The sequence below is a fragment of the Centruroides vittatus genome, unplaced genomic scaffold (genome assembly GCF_030686945.1).
Source record: "Centruroides vittatus isolate TY-2023 unplaced genomic scaffold, ASM3068694v2 contig_912, whole genome shotgun sequence".
NCBI classification, from domain to species: Eukaryota; Metazoa; Arthropoda; class Arachnida; order Scorpiones; family Buthidae; genus Centruroides; species Centruroides vittatus.
This window is the reverse complement of record NW_027122601.1, coordinates 324,064-346,992: the sequence shown is the minus strand read 5'-3', so window position 1 is coordinate 346,992 and position 22,929 is coordinate 324,064. Positions and strand designations below refer to the sequence as shown.

General features: G+C 28.3%; 1 protein-coding gene across 1 annotated transcript in view; it reads left to right on the top strand.

Moving 5' to 3' along the window:
* Window positions 1-20,749, top strand: part of Mical (Molecule interacting with CasL) — an 88,409-nt gene extending 67,660 nt beyond the window's left edge. The window contains 11 exon segments of the mRNA XM_067281238.1: window positions 5,952-6,399; window positions 6,540-6,796; window positions 6,986-7,081; window positions 8,399-11,674; window positions 11,756-11,838; window positions 13,842-14,025; window positions 14,115-14,220; window positions 20,257-20,296; window positions 20,298-20,331; window positions 20,400-20,514; window positions 20,579-20,749. Coding sequence (XP_067137339.1) covers window positions 5,952-6,399; window positions 6,540-6,796; window positions 6,986-7,081; window positions 8,399-11,674; window positions 11,756-11,838; window positions 13,842-14,025; window positions 14,115-14,220; window positions 20,257-20,296; window positions 20,298-20,331; window positions 20,400-20,514; window positions 20,579-20,657 — 4,718 coding nt within the window. The 3' untranslated portion in view covers window positions 20,658-20,749.
* Window positions 20,750-22,929: the final 2,180 nt, after the last annotated feature.

Here is a 22,929-nt window from a genome sequence, read left to right as displayed (position 1 = left end):
AGCTTGCCCCATCTGGGCTAGTACTGTTGTATTGGACCCTTTTCTAATATCATACTTATGTTCCTTCATCCTTATTCCTAAGTTTCTAGTAGTAACCCCCACGTACTCTTTATTAATACCTAACAGCTGGTTCTCGTAGGGGATCTTATACACACCTGCCTTATCTTCTTTTTTAACTAACCCTTTATCGTTTCTAAGTATTTTATACAAATTCGGAGCCCTTTTTAAGATCACCCTTGCATCTTTCATGCTTGCTATTTCTTTCATAATCCCTCCTAGATATTTATTGAATGTAAATTTCGTGTACCTATAAGGCCCTTGTCTAGTGTTTTTGTCACTGCTGGTCTCACGAAATTTACATTCAATAAATATCTAGGAGGTACACGAAATTTACATTCAATAAATATCTAGGAGGTACACGAAATTTACATTCAATAAATATCTAGGAGGGATTATGAAAGAAATAGCAAGCTGAAGGATGCAAGGGTGATCTTAAAAAGGGCTCCGAATTTGTATAAAATACTTAGAAACGATAAAGGGTTAGTTAAAAAAGAGGATAAGGCAGGTGTGTATAAGATCCCCTACGAGAACCAGCTGTTAGGTATTAATAAAGAGTACGTGGGGGTTACTACTAGAAACTTAGGAATAAGGATGAAGGAACATAAGTATGATATTAGAAAAGGGTCCAATACAACAGTACTAGCCCAGATGGGGCAAGCTGAAGGATCCGTGGTACGGTGGAATGAGGCGAAAATCATAAAACAGGTACATTCCCCAACTTTGGCGAGAACAGCGGAAAAAATGGAAATTTACAGAAGCAAGCTAAAAGATAAATGTATTAACGCAAGGGAGGGTCTTCCTTCGGATTGGAAATATGCCCTTAAAAACTTATAGGAGGCGCATGAACTTAGTTATATTTTAAATTGAATTATTTCTAGTTAGGATAGGTAATATTGATATTATGTTCGTTTGTTATTATTATTTTTGTTTTTCTAGTTTCTCACTATATGTTTATTTATTTTTCCATTAATTAGTTCCATTTTTTAAAAAACATTTAGTTTGAATTTTGTATTCTATGTATGGAACGTAAGCGTTCCAATTTTTGTATTTCGACCTGATGATGGCCTATAGATGAGGCCGAAAACGTTCGTTAAATTAAAAAATTTCTCAGCAAACATTAAGGTGTTGATTTAAGTTTTTTATTTAATTCTGCTGGGTACGAGTATGAATCATTAAAATGCTATTTAAAAATTTATTAAAAATTTAAGATATTGAAATAAATCAGGAAGTTCCAGTTTAATACCACCAACTTCAGCTGACTCAATGTAATGAATGAATAATTTATTAAATAAATGATATGCTGTACTTTATTCTAAAATTTTATGTGGTTTGATTGAGACAAGGTGGTGGGTGACCAAATTGTCTAATGAGAATGAAGAAAAGTGAAAATTAATGAAACATAGTGAACATGGAACAATCTTTCAAGGAATAGATCTGTAAAGATGCCATATGCTCCATCTAATAGCTAAGCCTTTTGTTATTTTTTTAATTTGATACTTGCATGTTAGTTTGCTATCAAAAAATTACCTAAAATTATTTACTGAATGAAGATAAAAGATGTAATTATGAAAAATGGAAAAAATTGGATAATGAAATTTACATGATAACAAGAAATGCATGGCAACAGTTTTATTAGATTTATTAGTTTTATTAACAATTTTATCAGTTTTATTTTATATTATATATCGTTATATTAAAGCATAGCTTTAATATAACGATATATAATATAAAATTAGTTATGTAAAAAATTTGAAAATAATAATGATTATATTAAGGATTTACAAATGGAAATAATCGATTTGGCCTGCGAATGACTCATATAATAGGTAACCCAATATCATCCATAACACCATCCATACTCTTTCTAGCAAAAACGTTATTATATATACTGTATATATATTAGTAGGTAGATAGACCTAATCTAATCAGAAAAGAAAACTAGACAAAGAAGATTATGCTTTCTGCCTGGACGATTCAGTTTTACCGGAGGGATCAGGGCACTGGAATTCATAGGGTGTAGAATTTGATCTGGTACCATTGATGTAGAAAGGGAAGCCAAGCAAAGTTGACAACTAGGAAACTAGGATTCTCTCTTTTCATTTGCCAGTGACCGTGATGATAAACAGTATAAATAAAATCATTAAGCATGCCAGACAGTTTTATAGAAGATATTTTTGCTTATACTGTATTTGGTTTGTGAGAAATGGATATTCACTATGGCATCAATAAGCACTAGTGTGCAGGAAGAAGAAGAGCAACAAGATTTTAATAATAAAAAGCTACTAAAAAGTTCTCTAGAAAAGTTGCTTCTAGAAAATAATTACATCACAGAGGAGCCCGTGGAAGATCCCTCTTCAGAAAAGGCAACAGTTATAGGCCACAAAATATATAATTGCATCATCGATATGAAGAACAAGATGGAATTCGTTGAAGACACTTCCAGATGCAAAAAATGTTGATAATTTTATTGATTTTGCATCAATGTGTCCAGTGATAGAAGAATTGTTGTCATTGCCATCCTGATCAGCAACATCATCATGATCATCATCAATATTCTTGGAAGAGTGGATCAAATCTCTGAAAACAAAAAAATTTAAAATGGTAAATCTAAAATACAAACGAAAAGTTGTAACCATGGTGAAAGGACATCCAAATTGGTTTCTACAAACATTAAAGAGAAAAAGAGTGCATTGTTTAAAATCTAAAAGAGATTTAAAACAGTAATTATTTATTATTTATACTGCTTTTTTGGTTATTATTAGGTAGGAAAATGATTTATTAACTGATGGGACTTGATTTGACAAAATAATTGCCTTTAATTCTTGGACACTTGACAGATTTAAAGAAGCTAGAGAAAAATTTTAGCAAGTCACAACAAAAACACTGCAGCATGAGCAACACATTTCTTTCTAGCACTTTTCAATTTTCAGCAGGAAAAAAATGGACTGATGATTTTAAACAAAGAAATAATATTCGACAATGATGGATTACCAAATATGTCAGTGAGAAAGAAGTAGGGGAAATTAACAAAGTTTTGGCTGCTGCAGATAATTTTAGAGAACAAATTCTTATACTTTTACCAAATTTTCATCTAGACTTTACAATTAATATGGATCAATTAATATGGATTGCGAATATCAATCAACAATTGATTGGACTTTAGCAGAGAAAGGTGCGAATTCTCTATTTGTTAAAAAAAATGTCTGCATAAAATTTCTCACTCGTATATTGCCCAGTATGCATTCACTTGTTTGGGAAAGCTTATACCCAAAGTGCTTCTCTGTTTACAAGAAACTGATGGCAAATTTGATCCTACAGTACAAAAACAAGTCGATGCTTCTCTCTAAATTTGAAAACGTCATTGTCAAATGCTCTAGGTCAGGAAAATTAACAATAAACCTTTATAAAGACTTTTTAATTGAAATATTACAGCCACATGTAAAAATTGAAAAGTTTTTATTAATAATAGATTTGTGGAGTGGCCAAACAAATTCCCAAATATATGACAATGGAACTCATTGAGGACACTTCCGGTAGCTGACAAAGATATTCGTATTGCCAATTAAAAATTATCTCGCCAAAATGCACCCCACTTTGTCAGCCTTGCGACTTTTATTTTTATAGACAGGTCAAAGATTTTTTCAAAAAATTACAAAACTGTACCTATCTACACCAACAACTGCCATAAATGATCGGCTAAATTTTGGATAAATGATTATAGATCAGAAATAAATTTGGCACTAGAGTTAGGCATTAGGCACCATCTCTTATTAAAATTAATACTTATAATATTTAATTAATTAATTTAGATTAAACTGGAAGAAAAGAATCAGCCCAAATTATAATTATTAATTTTAATAAGAGATGGCACCTAATACCTAACTCTAGTGCCAAATTTATTTCTAATCTATAATCATTTATCCAAAATTTAGCCCGATCATTTACGGCAGTTGTTGGTGTATTTGCTTATGATATCAGGTTTCATTTGATATATTTCTGTACCTATCTCGTTAAAACTGATAGAGAAATAGCCAATTTGAAGATGTTATTAAAATACACTCTCTCATTCACAACCAGTTGAGCACACCAGTTTTTTGTGATATGTTAAAATATGCATGGTTTGCATCTGAAATAACATGCAAAAGAAATATTTTCAAAAATGTTAATGAAGTTTGTTTTCCACCTTCTGTTGTTAATACAAAATGTAAAGATTGTGTGAATGAAGGAGCAATGATTATTTGTGCATGATGCGGTGCACCAAACCATTATGTTTTAACTGTTTTTATGTTAAATACCATTCAAAATGTTGTCATATTATTGCGAAACAGTAACTGTAAGTATTTATTGCATGTATATTTTTTGTGGCAAAAAATTTAAACTGTTGAAAAAGAATTTATGAATTCCCTGATATTTTATAAAGAATAATAAATTTTAAATTCAATAATTAAAAGTGGCATAAAAATTGCACATAAATTTAATAACAATAAGATTAAATTATAATTGTAAAAAAAAAAAAATCTCCTCATACGGGATTCGAACCCACGTGTTAACACTCTTCATGCAATACCTTAACTAATCACACCACAAACACATGAATGATACTTCTGCATAGCTATTAAAACTTCTAGAAAAATTTGAATCACGATTTTCTGGAGAATGCCTGAATAGTGGGTCCTGTGGCTTTGGTAGAGTTTAAGTATGAGTAAATACACATCCACAAAATTTCATCGAAATTGGTGGTGACAACTTCTCAGGTTCCCTCTTGTAAGTGTAACAGAAGGGGTGTAAGAAGTGGGGGAATTATCACAAGACTGACATTCATTTGATAAATGTCATGCATAAATGTAATTGGGCTGCAATTTGAAAAAAATTGTAGACAAAATATGGTGATTATGTTGCAATAAATAACTGCTCATTATTTTATAAATTTTTTTAATTATTATTATTATTATTATCTAGTAATTATAGTATTATCTAATCATTTTAATAAAAGTTCATTTTATAATTAACTTTATTTAAATAATTGTATTAATAAAAAAATAAATAAAAACTGTTTATATTAATTACAAGTTTAAAATCTTATTATTTTGTTGTTACAAAATTTCCTACCAGTCTATGAACTTTTTTGCGAATTTGCAGGAAATTTCCATGGACCGTCATTGGTCCATGGACCCAAAGTTGAAGAACACTGATATAGAAGAAATATTTTGATAATAGCATTATAGTGAATACTGTATATCATTTGATAAATATTTTTAATGAATTTGTAGCAAAATTCTGTTACATCATATGCCAATTTTGTTTTAAGAAGATTTTCATTGTAGAAAAAAGTGTGTCTATGATGATAAAAATCTTTATAAAAAGTAGATAACCTGCTTGTTATAAAGAAATCACTCTAATGAAAATTTAATAATGAAAAACAAATTTAAAACTGTTTAAGTTTTTATCCATAATTTAATGAATGTTTTTTATTTTTTCATCATTAATAAGATCAAAATTGAAAGATTTTCAATAGAATAAGCTGTTTTTGATATCTAAAGTAAAACTTTTACTTTATTTAGATTGTTGGAACAGTAGAATACATTTTGTTTAATTATTAATTCACTGTTTTTTATCTGTAACTTTTTATTTTCATAATGTATTCTGATATTTTGCAATATCTGTGAGTTAATAGATTTAATAACTAATTTTCAGATCTTTTAATTGATATTCTTTCTGAATCCATATGGTGAAATTTTAAGTAATAAAATCAATTTAAAATCAATTTAATTAAAAATAAAAAAAACTCATATTTGAATTATGAATATGAGGAAAATATTTATTTGTTAATTCAGATAAATGAAAATTTTGTTATTTATCAGTTTCATATATTTTATATTTTGCTTTTTTAGGAAAATTTTATTGCAAACCACATTTTAGAATGCAAAAACCAGATAGCAGATGGCAAGAAATGATGAAAAGAAAACAAGCATTTCTATCAGGTGGACCTGATGCAAAAGAAATCTTCTCTACGATTGCTGCTAATGCTCTTGCAAAAACTGTTCCATCTCCTGAAAAGCCTGCCAAAGAAGAAAATGCTGATGAAATTGATGCTACAGAAAATCATAAACCAGAAATAAGTATAGAAGAACCTCCTTCACCATCTCTCCTTCCTCCACCTGTTGTAAGTGTATCTTTAAGAGATCAAACACCTGAACGTGTTGAATATGAAAATAGTTTAATTGAACTATCAGAAGAGGAACTTTTAACAAGTGAATTGGAAGAAGAAGAACTTACACAAAAAAATCTTGGAGTTGGTCATGAATTAGAAACAAGCGATGATGAATTTTCAGATTTGAGGTAATACTGTAAAATATTAATTGCTACTATTTTTTTATTTCATTTAAAATTAAGGACTATGTAATAAATAAATAAAAATAGTTTAAACTTTATACAAAAAATAGATTAAAAAATGTTTTTTTTAATATTGTTTATAACAGTACTGATACAGAATCTGAAGAGGAAGCATTTGCTGAAGAACTAGAACGTTCCATGACTGCTGATGAGACTAGACGATTAGCTGAAACTTGGCAACAACGCTATTCTCAAGAAGGTGGCTTTTTAGACAAAAGTAAATCATCATCATCATCATCATCTTCATCACCATCCGAAGGTTCAGAAACGGAAATTGGAAGCGATGACACAAGTGAGGATATTGATAGTGATGAAGAATATAGTTTTGATGACAGTGCAGAAGGTAAAATTATAAATTTTATATTAAAATGATGATAAAATTGTCATTTCACTGTCTAAAAAAAAATTTTATTTTGTTAAAATCAAAAAATACAATAGATAATTCATAAATTAGAATTTTATATCAAAAATATTTCTAAGTAAAAATACCAGTTTAAATATATTCTTAAAATTTTATTGAATTTATTTACAGATGATGACAGGGAAGCTGAGACACCTATTGAATCCAAAGAAGTTGTTGTTCAAGTACCAGTTATTGATTTGAAAAATTGGAAAAGCCAAACAGAAGGTATTTATATTATATTTTAATTGTTTATTATATCATAATAAAAACTTATATAGTTTTCTTTATTAATGCAGTAAATTCTTGTTTTACAATTCCCTCTTTTTGACTGATGTAAATTTTATATTATGACTTATAGAAAGCATTTTTCTTTTCATCTCAGTACAATAATATGCAGAGTGATTCAAATGGATGTATCATCACTTACAGAGCTTATTTCAAAGGACATTTTGAGTAAAATATGTCCTATAAACTTGGGTCCTGTTCTCAATAGTTATGGAATAATTCATTGAACAGTGCTAGATCTATTCCTATTAGATTATTACATGTGGTAGTAGTTGAAGGATATTGTGCATCAGACCTTCAAATCCATAAACATGTGAGAAGATACATGTGCATATTATGCATGCTGCTTTGTTAATCAAAGATAGACAACTGGAACTAAGCAGAACAGTGCATACAGTTCATAAGTGCAGCCAAGTGTGTTGAAATGAACAAAGATGATTTTGAAAATCTCTTATAAACTCAGTTTTTAAATATTTATTAAAAATAAACATTGTTACAAATTAATTTTTCATGTTGTTATTTACAAGAGTTTATTATAGAAAAATGCATTTTATTTTCAATGTTCAAATTAGCCAAGTTTACACACTATTCACAGTGAATTACTCTATAACTATTGAGAATAAGGCCCAAATTTATAGGACATCTTTTTGCTCAAAATGATCTTTGAAATAAATTTCATAAGTAAGCTAAACAGGGTGACTCAGGAGGATGTACTGTCAAACCATACATTTAGGAACAAAACTTCAATTTATGATATTGCATCTATGAGAAATCAGTTTGATTTATAATTGGTTGATATTCTAGGAACCAAGCAGATCATAGAATTGGACATTCTACTATATTAATTTTAAATTTAATAGAATGTATTACTCAATTTTAATTTTAATTAAACAAATTATTATTTACTATCAAACTGAAATTTATTTATTGATTTTGTATATTAATAGATATGTTTCCTTTTAAAATATATATTATATATTGATGATGATAATTATAAATCTTGTTTTGTGTGTAGAGTGTCCAATATTTATTGAAATTTAATTATCAAATGAAACAGAATATACAGATCTTACAGAAGTAATTTGAAGAAAAATTTCATAATTTTAACAACTAAAATTACACTCTAATAAATTTATCTATAGATTGTTTTAAACTATGAATTAATTTGCATTTTAAAATTACATAATAAAAAAATTATTTTTATAATATAAAATTACCAATAAAAATGATTTTTATTTATACCTTTAAATTATACAGATTCTTCTACAGAAGTTGATACAAGTGACATTACTGATACAGATTTATCAAAAGAAGGTACTGATACAGAAACTGAATCGGATTCCGATTCAGAACTAAATAAACCAGCACCTCCACAACAGATTCCAACAATTGTCATTGAAGAATCTCCACCTCAAGAAGAGAGTGAATTAGTATGGGGAGAGGTAGCTATTGAGGAAAATATTACTACTGTTAAAGATGATAATCACAGGAATATAATAGCAAAAGATAATATAAACACATTATCCAATCAAACAAATCAAGAATCTGTATTAATATCTGATGAAGATGCATCGCTTATAGTAAATATAGGAGATGCAGAACAAATACTGTCATCACCATCTAGTACAGATCGTTCTTCTCATAGAGAATCTCCTTGTAAAGATAAAATAATCATGTCTGATAATCTAGTCGAAACATTCGAAACTCTAGTCAAAACATCTGTACAATCATCTGATGTTGCAAATCCTCCAGATTCAGAACTCTATCATTTTGAAAAAGAAGTTAAAGAAATAGAAAAATCACTATCACAAGAAGATCTAAATTTGAAAGAAATAGCATTAGAAATAGTTGAAAACATAGTAAGTGAGGCAAAAGATATTTTGAATACATCCAAATATATTCAAACAGTTGAACCAAGTGAAAATAAAAATATAATTTCAGAAAAAATGAGTTCAGAATTTGTATTACCTTTAAATATTCCAGTTCAAATCATTGATTCTGATAGATATAAAATCAATGAGGATGAAAAGCCTACAGATACAAATGAATTGAAAAAAGTGCCTTCTGAAAAAATTAAAACTAATGAATCTGATTCAGAACAAATTCCACTATTATCTCCATTAACATTACCATTACAGAATGAAAATGATCTCAATAATTTAACTCTTGAGATTATGAATACTCCGTCAGATAGCAGTACCAGTAATAGAACAATCAGTAGTGAAAGTTATAGTTCTGATTTATATTCACATAGTGAGCAAGTTGTAAAAGTAGGAACACCTGAGTTTGTAAAACTTGTGTCATCAGATGATAGTGAAATAAGTCCAGAAGAAAAACAAATGAAAGAAGTCATAGATACTATAACAGATAATAGAGTTCCAGAAGAAAATTCAAACGTTGATTTTAATTATAATCCATCCTTTATAACTCTTAGAGATAAGACAAAAAGAAAAAACGATAGTGAAAATATTTACTCTTGGGATAGTGATAATAGTGATTTACCTTTACCATGGTATGTTAATAGTTTAGAAGAAGCTGGCTCAGATAATTTATCTCAGATTCAGGGTGTTTATAGAGCAGATGTAATACAATGTGTTGATAACACAAGCAATGCAGATGATGATTACAATCAAGATTATAATTCATCTACAGTAATAAATGAAGTGCGAACTACGGAAGAAAAATTACAAAATATTGAACCCAACATTGCACCAACAAACTTTAAAGAAGCTGAACAGAGTAAAATAATTGATAAAGCTAAAATATTATCAAATTCTACAGAAAAATTTGGAAAATTTCATGGGTACAGTGGAAGCTTTGCAGAAAAAATTCGTCCTAAAAGTTTTGTTGGAGATTCTATATATTTAAAATCTTTAAATATTAATTTACAAAAATTAGACTTTCCGTCTGTTACAAGAAGTTTGGAAAAACTGAATGTTAATCAAAAATGTAATTTATCTGAAACTTCTTTAGAAGATGATAAAATGTTGAAAAATAGAAATTCTAATGAAAATTATTTTTCATCTGAAAGCAAATCTAGTGATAATTTAGTTATTGAAAATGATAAATCTGTAACACCTGTTATGGTAAGATTTGCAAGTTCCACACCAATTAACAATTTAAAAAATGATTCTGAAGATTTGATTACAGTAAGTAATTCAGAGCAACAAAAACAAGATAGTGGGAAAAATAAACAGAATTGGAGGATACCAAATTATACAGCTGAATCTGTACAGGCTGTACATTCCAGAGTAAAGGACCAAAATAAATCAACACTTCAAAAGAGATTTAGAAAAAGTATTCATGAAGATATTGAAGGAGTACCATTTGCTGATGATAAGGAGAATTCTGATATAGCTTCAATTAGATCTGCTACACCACCTGAATTTTTTACGCCAGTTGATACGTCTAAAGGTATTCGTGAACAATGCACAGCAGATTTGGAGAAAGCAAGGAAGGAAGCAAGAGAACGTGCCAGACTAAAAAGTGATGAAGAACTTGGTTTAAGTCCATATAATTATAGGAAACGATACCATAAGCACCCTCCTTCAATTAATTCTTTTCAATATGAAGAATTATTACAGGATAATATTCTTGATAGTGATGATGATGATGGAGAAGATGATTATTTTGAAGAAACTCAACATGAACCAACTATATCATTCCATACTGAAGGTGATACTCTTAAATCTTTGTCTGTTGTTAATTCAAAGGACAATGGAATCAATAACTTAAAAATTAGTCCAATGTCTTCATCAGAAGAAGGAACTGGCAGCAATCCTTCACAAACTAACAGTAGTTCAATGGTATGTGATGATATTTTAAGTCCATCAGTTGATACAGTGTCATCAGATAAAAATACAACCACTGCATCATCGACATCAAGAACAGATGCAGCTAATTACTTAGAGTCTTCCCTTTCTATTGATGAAATTGATATTAAACTTTCACCAGAATATGCTACTAAAACATATGAAATGCAAAAATCTCCTCCAGTTTTGCAAAATTCTTCAGAAACTAGTCCAGAAATACTAGATAATTCTCTGAATGAAACAAAAAAAATTAAATATAAGCAGAAATTATTCAGTCCTGGAGATGTAGATGAAAGAGGCAAAAATGGTGCAAAAAAATCATTATTTTCCTTACTTAATTTTACTAAAAATGGAAATAACAAAGACAAAAGCAAAATTAAGTCCAAAGATAATTCCAAAGAAACCTCGTCACTCATTACGGACTACTCCAAGACACCACCCAAATTAAGATCATTTCCACATTTGAAACTACCACGTTCCAAAGAAAGAAATAGAGAAAAACAAAGAAAAAAATATCAGGCATTGGATAAAGCTGAAAATGAAGCATTTCCCAACCTATTCGTCTTTCCTTCAGTTTCAATAAACAGTCAACATGCCAAATCTAACAAATTGGAAAATGTGAGAAAGTCTTTGGAGAAGCTGACTATGAAATCATCACCAGCCATAAATCAGCCCATTAATCTTTTAAAAGTAGAAAATGGAGTAGCACCAAAGGCATCTGGTAATTTCTGTTAAATTATTTGAACTTTTGAACAAGAACAAACAAGATAAAAATTTTTATTATATATTTTTATTTTTGCAGAAGATAGTTTTAGTGATACAGAGGAAGATACTCAAGCAAGTAGAGCACAGAGTTCATATTCTACAATAGAAAGAAAAGAAAAGGTAAATTTAAAAAGTATCATACTTAAAAATTTACATATATAATTTTAATAAGTCATATGATTATTAATTATGTATAGTTATATCTTCCCTTTGTTTCATTGATTGAATCATATTATTTTTTAATCTATAAAAATAATTTAATTAGAATATAATTATTAGTTTCCTACAATTTTTAGAATTTATTGTCAGAAATAAATCAAATTTTTTGTAATCTCTTCTGTAGATTTATCATCATTCATTCATGTTTGATATACATGATATGTTAGGCTCAAAGCATTTAAAATTTGCATTCTGACTTCTCAGATCCAATCACAATGCAAATTTCTGTCATGGCACTTTCAAAAATATGCACAATGCATTTTAGCATATTCAATAAGACCGCAAAGCAAAAATTGTGTCAATATTCTTTTAATAGTCAACCATATCGTTTCCTATAATTATTATTGATTCTTATTAATGCAGCCATGATGCAATGTGATAAAAATATCTGTGCAAAAATAATTAATAAGGAGGTGTTGCAAGTCACACCTCTTACAGCATTGTCTGCAACTCTTGGAATTAGTTTCATGAATCTGAGATATCACTCAACAGCAACAGAGAGATACAATGGACTTAAACTTTGAAAACCATTGGTTAGTTTGGATCTCTGATGAGTGTTCTTTGAGCTATGTTTGGATGGTAGTGACCCAATGGGGTAGAGCATTGTTCTGCTGAAATATATCATCTCCTTGAGAATGCATGAAGGACATGAAAGCATGTAAGGTCTCAGCCAGCACATTTTTGTAGTTTGCGATATTTGAGGACCTCTCTCGACACAATAAGGGACCTATTGGCCCATATGAGAAGCCCCATATCTTCACAGAGCCACCATCGTCTTGGACAGAACCAACTTGGAGGAATGGGTTTATGGTTTTAAGTTGTCAATACCAGGAGTGTGGAATATATATGATCATGCAAATGAAGTTTGGGAAAATTAAAGCAGTTCCAGAGAAATTTGCAGTAGTAAAAATAATATGGCAATAGCCACAAAAAGTTTACAATAAAATGGAGTGGTGTTTTGGCTAAACCTACAGATATTAATTTGGAAAATTTTCCAAAATGGATCTTGTGTTTTAAAAGTGAAATTTGAAACATTGTCTACCTTGTTTCTGATCACTTCAGTCACTTATTATATTGCTGCCTTCTTACATGGTTATGCACTTTGCAATAAGGACGAGTTGGTCTCAGTTATGGAACCATGGTTTTGATTTTTATGAAAAACTGAATCAAAAAAGAAAATTTGTTTTTATTTAAATAGTTTCAAAAATAGTTTTGAATGGGTGAAATTGTGTGTTGGCTTGAATTAAAATGAAATATTCACTTATTCTTCACAAGGAAAATTTGAAAATTAATAAACTGCATTTACAAGCTTTTTCTGAATTGTCTCAAGCTAAATAGAAGTTTTATTATCATTTTATAAACATTATTTTCCTTTTTCGTATTTTCTCATAGATTTTATTAAAAAAGCTGGCATTTTGAGCTATGGAATGAGATGATGTAAGAATAAGATGATGTATGTATTAAAACATATCATATGCTATATTGTATCATATGAATTCCAATCTGTTTATGACTAAGAACTTAAAGCTAGAAGGAAAAATTGCTTGGAATAAAATTTGGTAGAAGTTTAATTTGTAATATAAAAATTTTATAAGTATTATCATAAATATATTATCAGTCTATTATAATAATAGACTATATTTAACTAGAGAGAATGAAAAGTTTTCATATCTTGAATATTTATATATAATCTTATAAAATATCCAAAAAGTAAAGATTTTGGACCATGACTAACAAACAGATTTTACTGAATATGAAATTTTGGATCCTTAAATTAATCTTTTAAATTATATCTTTTTACTTACTGTATTCTTGTATTGTTATCTTGTCCATCAGTCAAACTATTTTAATTTTTTTTTACATTTGTTAACATTTTTTTTTATAAAATTATTTTTAAATTTTAGTCAGTGGCAGATAAAGAAAAGAAAGCCTTAAGAGTAGCACAAAGAGTACAACGCCAGCAAGAATTGAAAAGATTGCGTACAGCACAAGAAATTCATAGACACCTCCAAGAACTTGAAGTTCAGCAGAGAGAACTAGAAAGACGAGGAGTGGAGGTTGAAAAAGCACTTAGAGGAGAAAGTGAAGGTTTGTTTGCCTTTGATTACATAGATAATAAAAATTTTTGCATATTTAACAGATAAATATTGATTAAATAATTTGTTTTTTATTATTAGGAAGTTTGAGAAGGATTAGAGGAGAAACAGAATTGATGCAGGAATGGTTTAATTTAGTTCATGCCAAAAACAAATTAGTTCAGAAAGAACAGGAACTTTTAATTAGGTAATTATAAATGTGAGAAGCTGGAGGTTAGAGAGTAAAGTTCTAAAACCTTTTCCCAATGTCAGCCTGGTAAAGATTGCTCAAGTGTCATTGGGCTTTATCGGGTTAGAATTTAGTAGGAGGACGTTTCTACCAGCGAGGGGAAGGTGCTAGGGATTGTATACCGGTTTACCGATTTACCGGTTAACTGATAAATTGACAAAAAATCATTTGGTAAACTTACCGGTAAATTTCAAAAATTTACCGGTAATTCGGTAAATGAAAAATCCATACTAGAAATTTTTATGTAGAAAATATTGCGTTTATAGATATTTAAAAGGGCTAAAGGGACATTGAAAATGAAAAAGACAGGTAAGTGTAAGCAACAACATACCTAATTATTAATTTTATGTGAGATATTTTTTGTTTAATTTTAATTCAAACTTTCTTGGGTTTGAGAGGCGCTGTAAATCGTACAGAAAGCGCTAGTTATCTTGTGTGATTTGTGCTCTGCAGTTTTTGAGATTTTTAAAGGTGTAAAATCTTTACAATCAACGCTTTTCTTAAAGAATAAGTAAATATTTCCTTTTTTAATATTTAAATATAATAATACATAAATATTTCACGTATTTTTTAAATTAATAGCAATTTTGAATACACCACATTATGACAGGACATTAATGCAATATTATTGTAAAATAACATTAAAATGTTTTACTTCTAACAACTGTTTAAAATAATTAAATACAAACATTTATTACAAGATTCTAATATTATGCCTTAAGATTGTGCAAAATATGTATTATTTTCTTGGGTAATCTTGGATTTAGTCGAATTTATGGACCTGCGCCTGCTGAGGTATGCGCAGAATTAATAAAAAATAAATTAAAAGAATTTCAAATTTCTTTGAAAAATATTGTCTGCATAACATCGGACGGAGCTGCCGTCATGAAGAAAACGACGAAATTACTCAATAAAAACCATCAGTTATGTCTTGTACATGGATTGCAAATTGCAATCATAAAAGTTCTTTACAATATAAGCACATCAGATGTACAGGATGATGATGAATATAATGCTAATTTACTACTTACTACAGATTCTGATTCTGATAACTCGGACATTGAATACGATAATTTTGAAATAAACCAAGAAACTACTGGCTGTACCGAACTTACTCTACAAAATGCAGAATTAAATTTTTTAATTACAAAAATACGACAGATAGTAAGACTTTTTAGAAAATCGCCAACGAAAACTACATTACTACAAAAATATGTCAAAGAAACTATTGAAAAAGAACTTTCTTTAATTTTAGATTGTAGAACCAGGTGGAATAGCTTACTAAACATGCTGGAAAGATTTTTATTACTTAAAGATGCTGTCCGAAAAAGTCTAATAGATTTGAAACTGAACTTAGATTTCAATGACAGAAAAATAAAATTACTACAAATATAATCTCAAGCCTGCAACCCATTAAGTTAGCCGTTGAAACACTGCAATGAAAAGACTAATTTATATGTAGCCGATGTTACTTTGAAATTTATGTTGGGTGAATTAACCAACCAAAATACATTTTTAAGCGTTGAACTAAAAAAAGCATTAATATATAGCATAAAGGAGAGAAGGACTGTTTATTCGGACATGTTACACTATTTGACAGACCCTAATTTGGTTTTGTCGGGTCAAGAAAATTATGACATTTTTAATATAAACAGTAAAGCATCAATAATCAAAAGCATTGCTGAAATACTTTCGATTATTGTTGAGAGTAGTCAGAGACACTTAAATGATCCTGATTTGGATTCCAATTCAAAGTCAGATAACGAAAATATTGATACTTCTACACCTAATGTCAAATTATCAATGAAGCAGAAACTCTATGACCTTATCAAACAAAAACAGAATGTCAAGAAGAGTCGGTTCCACAAGCAAAAAACACGAAAGATTGGAAACAAATAGTAAAAAAGAATTAGAATACTTCCGCCAAGAAAAAGTACGGGGGAAGTATATTCAAATAGTATTTGATTATTTAATATACCATTCGTCCAACAAGTGTTAAATCAGAAAGGGTATTCTCGGGATCTAGATTATTTTGTACAAAAATTAGATAAAAAATAGGAGATAAGACTTTAAATAATTTAAGTTTCTTGAGAAGTTATTTTTAAAAAAATGGTAATCAATAAAATGGTATTAGGTACTATATATTATTTCTGTTGTATTTTTATTTTTCTGTATTATTTTATTTCTGTTTCTAAAAGTTATTATTTTAGTTTGTTTAGAATAACACTTTAATTTTTATAATTTTTATATTCTATATCTTTGAAATAAAAAATGTGAAATGGAAATCAAAATGACATATTTTTTATCGCCTTAATTTTATTTTTCAGGAAAAAATTTACCGGTAATTTACCAGTAAACCGGTATTTTAATTTTCATTTACCGAATTACCGGTAAATGAAAAATTCGGTAAATTTACAATCCCTAGAAGGTGCAATGAATCCATCGATAGGTTGACCATTTCTCTGAGTAAAGACAGGTGGATGATTAACAAAATAACAAATTTAATAAGGATCATAAAGGGATTAAATACATGAGTGGATTACAAGATACAGTTAATTGCCATATGCATGAGGTTCTAGAAATACTGCTCCTGTGTTTCTATCTTTTTATAAACTAACAGAGAGAGAGACAGAGAGAGAATTTACAATTCTAAAATACCTCTGTTGAGTAGATGATGTTTCGTATCCGTTCATACGATGTTGGCAAGACAATCATGGATCTCTTTACAGTTGTTTTAGTAGTTGGGGTGGCAAATATCTGGGAACGAGGAGATGATCTGGACGATGTGTCACTAGTCACCATGTAAAAGACACTTCTTGGTGAACGATCACTTCTAGGAGAGTGTCCATAGCTAGGTCCGCTGGGTATATGGCAAGATGAGCCATAGTCTATAGCTCTTTCTGGGGATATCTGCCCTGAAAGTCGAGTGCATGGCCGTTATATCCCCCTCAGGTGTGGGAATTTGATCTCATGACTCTATATTGTCTGGTGATGATACTTCAAATGTGTCGTTGCAGGGCTGGCTAGGGTGGTGGGAATCAGACTTGTTCTCTTTTCATCGTGGAATTGTTTTAACTGTTGATGTTCTCATGCATCAACAACTGGATAATATTGATGATTTTGAACAATTGTTGATGGTTTAACTTTATGTTTACATTTTCTTTATTTATCGGACCTGCAAGAAGACAGAAATACCATAAATTGGGAAAAACTTTTCTCCCATGTTAGCGTTAATTGCTATAATTAATCATAAAATAATTGCCGGATCTTACATAAAAATACTATTAAAAAGTCTAAATTCTTTCACCAGAATAAAATTCTCATTTTAAAATTAAGTTAAATTTTTAATGACAGCATAGCGACGTAAAAATTTCTTTAAGGCTTTTGAAACAAATGACAAAAAAGTCTTTTATAAATTCAGTTTAAAAAGATTCAAAATTGTTACTAAATTACAAAAAGGATTATTTTATACGTTCATGTTTTTCAACCCATGGAGAATTGTTAATGGTTTTATAAATTATAAACCAAAGAAATTGTTTGATGAAAATAGATATTTTCATTGTTAGTATTGAGCGAAGAAATTGGTTATTTATTAAAAAATGTTATGTATTTGCAATGTCATTGCCTCAGGGTTTGTATGATTGGCAACGCTTGCCTCGGTAGGGGATATAAAAAAAAAAGGCTAACAAAGGAACCTTTGTCGTTTGTTTGGCCAGCATCTTACATAAAGGAAGTGCAATAAAGACAATTGTAAAGAGTCATGGACTTGTTCTTTTCATAGTAATAAGGAAATAATATCAATGAGGATGGGATATGATTTTTTTTTCCTGTAAATTAAAGCTCTCTTAACTGATCCATACTTAATAAACTTACTTCATTAACTATGCTGTTTCTCTCTCTCTCTCTATATATATATATATTATATATAATATAATATATATCAAAACTCGTTTTTAGTTAGAACGCATTCTAACTAGTTGAAACTAGTTTATACTGGATGTCTTTGTTAAAACCTGTTTTGTCTAGTTAAAACTAATTTTAACTCAAATTCATTTTTGACTAGCAGTAAATTCTAGTTTTAACTAGACAAAATGGGTTTTAACAAAGACATCCAGTATAAACTAGTTTCAACTAGTTAAAACGCATCCTAACTAAAAACTTGGTTTGACCGCAACATATAGAGTGATTTGGGGTAAGATTGTAAGTGGGGAAAGATGCCTACTTTTTTATATTTTCAAACGGTGACATCAGATATTGTCATGTGTTTATATGATGAATCGTTGGGCCAATATTGAGTGCGGAAAGCTGTAGTTTGCTACCGTTATCTCATTTTCTACAACTGAGAAGAATAAAAGAAAGATAAGAACGAAGTTTTTGTTGTGAAATGTTTCTAGAATCATTTTAAAACTAAAAGTTAAAATAGAATTTATTAAAAATTGCAAAAAACAATTAATGTGTGATGTAGTTAAGGTTTTAAAGTTTCCATTGTGAGCTACTGCCGATCCTGATCAGACATGCTAGAACACGACTCCACTAGGCATCTTACCCTGACAAATGGAAAAGATGCCACATTTTTCTTGGAGTAACATGCCTATTTTTTATTAATTGAATTCCAATATGCCTATTTTTAATAAATTTTTGTTTTCTTGTTTTATTGCAGGATATGCATAGAAATTATATAAGGACTTTTCAAAAAGGTTTTTGGACTGAAAAGAGCTTTCAGCTAGCTATAGAGCACGTTAGAATGGGCGGAAACTTAACAATACTTATACTGTGCTGTTATACTTACTATGAAGTACTACTTTGTACTACATATGCAATAAATTAAATTCGAAAATTAATTTTATGCAATTATATTTGTTATCTTACCCTAATGGCATTTGGCATCTCACCCAGATACTTGGGGTGAGATGCCTAAAATGTCAGACAGTAAAAAAGTCGTGATTGCAAACACAATATACAATTATTTTTCATATACTCCAAAGTTTTATTTGAAAAACATGCTCAAGAATATGATATTTTCGTTAGAGGCCTCCGAAACCCAAATTATCGCTATAATTTCCTTCATAAGCAAAATGTTAGGCACCTTTCCCGAATCACTATACATAACTTTATTTATTTCCCCCAAACATATTTATGTAGCTAAAATTAGTTTTAACGAATGTTAAAAGTTAAAACTAGTTTTATCTAAAATCAAAACATGTACAGCAGTAAATTAACTAGACAAAACAGGTTTTGTCTAGTTAAAACTAGAATTTACAGCTAGTCAAAAATGAATTTGAGTTAAAACTAGTTTTAACTAGACAAAACGGGTTTTAACAAAGATGTCCAGTATAAACTAGTTTCAACTAGTTAAAATGCGTTCTAACTAAAAACGAGTTTTGACTGTAACATATATATCCTAAAATAGTGAATTCATAGTATCTGAGTTGTTGCAATAAAAAGAAAACTTTTTGTTATTTTTGTTGTTAGATGTTTCAAAATCATCATAGTAGAAATTGGAAATAAAAAATGAATTACTTTATTTATATTTTATTTTATAAAGATTTTTGTTACTATAAAAACAGTTATCTTGAAATAACAAAGTTATGAATTAAATGATAAAATAGTGTAATGAATTAACTCATTATTAAAAAAAAATGTTTGAGATTAAGCTTTCTAAATGAAAAATCTTTTTGAAACAAGATACCTAGTAAATGAATAAGAAGTATTTGCATATTATGTAAAAATAAATTTTTAAGATATAATATTTACATTTCTGTTTTAAATTTTTTGATCAACTAACTAGCAATTGATCTAATTAGATCAGTTAAGGAAGTTTCTATTATATTTGCTTATTTTTCTAGTATTGAAATAGGTGTTTTTTAAATAATGATTTATTTATTGAAATAAATTCTGAATGGTAAAAGCTAATGTACAACTTAAATATATAATTACTCTTTTAACTCAAAAAAATCTAATATTAATTAATTCTCAAATAAAAATTTAATTTAGAGCAAAAGATGTTGAGTTAGAGGAAAGACACAGTCGGCTCCCAACAAGAAATGAGACAAAGAATGACTGAAAGTGGTAAGATATTTTTTTCAGAAGTATGTTTTTATAAATATAAACTAATCTTATAAAATTTCATATTGTAGGTGTTCAGAAAAGTAAAACTGAAATTGAAGAAGAAGGAAAAATTTTAGCTGAAATGTTAGAAATTGTAGAAAAGAGAGATGAACTTGTATCAATGATTGATCAACTTCGAATTAGGTAAAATTTTTTTTGTAATTTCAATAACTCTCATGATGTTGAATAGTCAATCTTTTAATTTTAGAGAAGAAGAGGAAGACAGAGATTTAGAATCAAAAATGTTAGCAAATGGATTACAGTTTTCTCCTACAGATAAAAGTTGAAGTCAGATTTAAATAGAAGTGAAATCTATTTTATCACACAGAGAAGACAAAGCACACTAGACTCGGAAGAGCAAAGTGGTTGCTGCCGATAATCAAGAACGCATCAGGTCAAGAACAAGATATCTCAATAACAGCATAGCATAAGTTAGAAATTGCAGTACTACAATTGTACCAATTTGTTTTGAAATTATATATTTAATTTTTAGTGATAAGAAGAATAATTCCTTGATACCAAGACATTTTATTTGTAAATTATGATGCATTTATATAAAAAATGCTTTATTTCCTTTGTAAGCAGAATTTATTGTATATTATAATGGAATCACCAGTACTTTATAGTTCAAAACAATTTTTATAAATTGAACTAATGAAATCTTGATATTGCAGTAAAATGCAATGTTTTGAATGATAATCTGTAAATGTGTTTAATCAAGAATATTTCTTGATCAGAAGTTATAGCTTATAATTGCATCCTCCTAACAAATGAGCTAGTTAGTATGTAGGTATTTTAGGTTTCAATATCGAATACAAGCAGCTTTAATCATGCAGCTTATATAGCAAATAGTGATATATTATTATTATTATTATTACTAATAATTTTGATGAAATTATTTTATTGTGCCAAAATTAATAGTAATATAAAAGCAAATATATGGAAATAAGCAAATTTTTCCAATTTAATTAAGAAATAAGTTATATGTTTATATTAGCTAGTTTTTCTAGCATTTATTTCTAGAATTTTTACAATTGTGTTGACTTTTGGTGAACATTTCTTTATGTAAAATAATTAGTATAAATTATACATCCTCAAAATTAAACAATAAGTTATCAATAATGATATATGATTTATTTATAATTTGCATACTATTGAGAAGAACAAATTACTATAATAAAAGGTAAGAAATTATTAACTAAATAGTTAATTCCCTTAACTGTATGGCTTGTGATATTCTAGATAAGTAAATTTGAGATATTGATAAAGAAAATTTGTAGTAAATTACCCATCAAAATATATTTAAAAAAGAAAGAAAATTAAGAATATTTTTTAATCTTAGATCATATCAGGATTTTAGCTCTTTTATTATTTTTAAAAACTATGAATAATATGCTATTTTATTAAATTTTTATTATTTTAACAATTATTAAGATTGCAGGAAGAAAATCATTTATATAAAAAATGTTATTTTATATTAATTTAATAATATTAATATAAACTCATTCATATAAAAAATGAATTTGATACAAAATTAAAATCATTTTCAAAATCATTTTTTAAAAAACTTATTGGAAAGTCTTCAAGATCACTGGAATATTAATTTTTGTATTTTTCTATAATTGAATTCTTTTAAAAATAGTGATTTATTTATTTACAAAAGATTGCAACTAATGTGATGTATCATATGAAAATTACTAGTGTTAAACAAAAATATTTTTAAAAACTATATCAATAATCATTGTACTGTAAACTGTGTATTTACAGAAATTATAGACAATTGATGAAATATTTAATAATATCTATAAGAATATGTTTATAATAATTAAACAAAAATAATTTTAGCATTTTTCTTACAATTAGAATAAAATAAGATGATTCATTTATTTACAGATTTATTTTATGAATGATTATCCAGGATCTTATAATACCTTAAACATTATTTGTTATTTAGTAATTATTATTATATAAACGAAAATTTTAACTCAAATATAATGTAAAAAGCAAATCAGTTATCAATTTTTTTGCAACTTTTGTCTAGTTAAATTAATTTTTTGTGTACGAGAAAAATCTAAGTAGGTATGTCTTATCATGTGTCTAATTTTTTTTAATAAAATTATCTATCTGCATGATGTATTTTCACTATCAAATATCCTGTGCATAAAATATGTTTATACAATACTTTCAGTCTATATGAATTTATGTTGGTAACCCAAGCAGATCATAATTTTGATTCATATCTTTCATGTAACCTGCAGAAGAAATCTGAGGGATTTCTCCTGTGGCAAAGCCATGACTAAGATGATAATGCCATGATTCAACCTTTGTGCCATCTTGCAGTATGGAAAAAAAATCTCTATAAAACTTGATGAGTTTTTCCACTAGATGCCACTTGTTGCTTTTATTTATCTTAAACCATTCATTTTTTATGGCAAATTAAAATCAAGTACTTTCAAACAGAACACCCATAATGGCATAATAGAATCTTTACAAAAGAAGAATACAATACAATAAATTATGTGAACAATTGCTTATTAAAATTTGCTGTGTATTTTAATT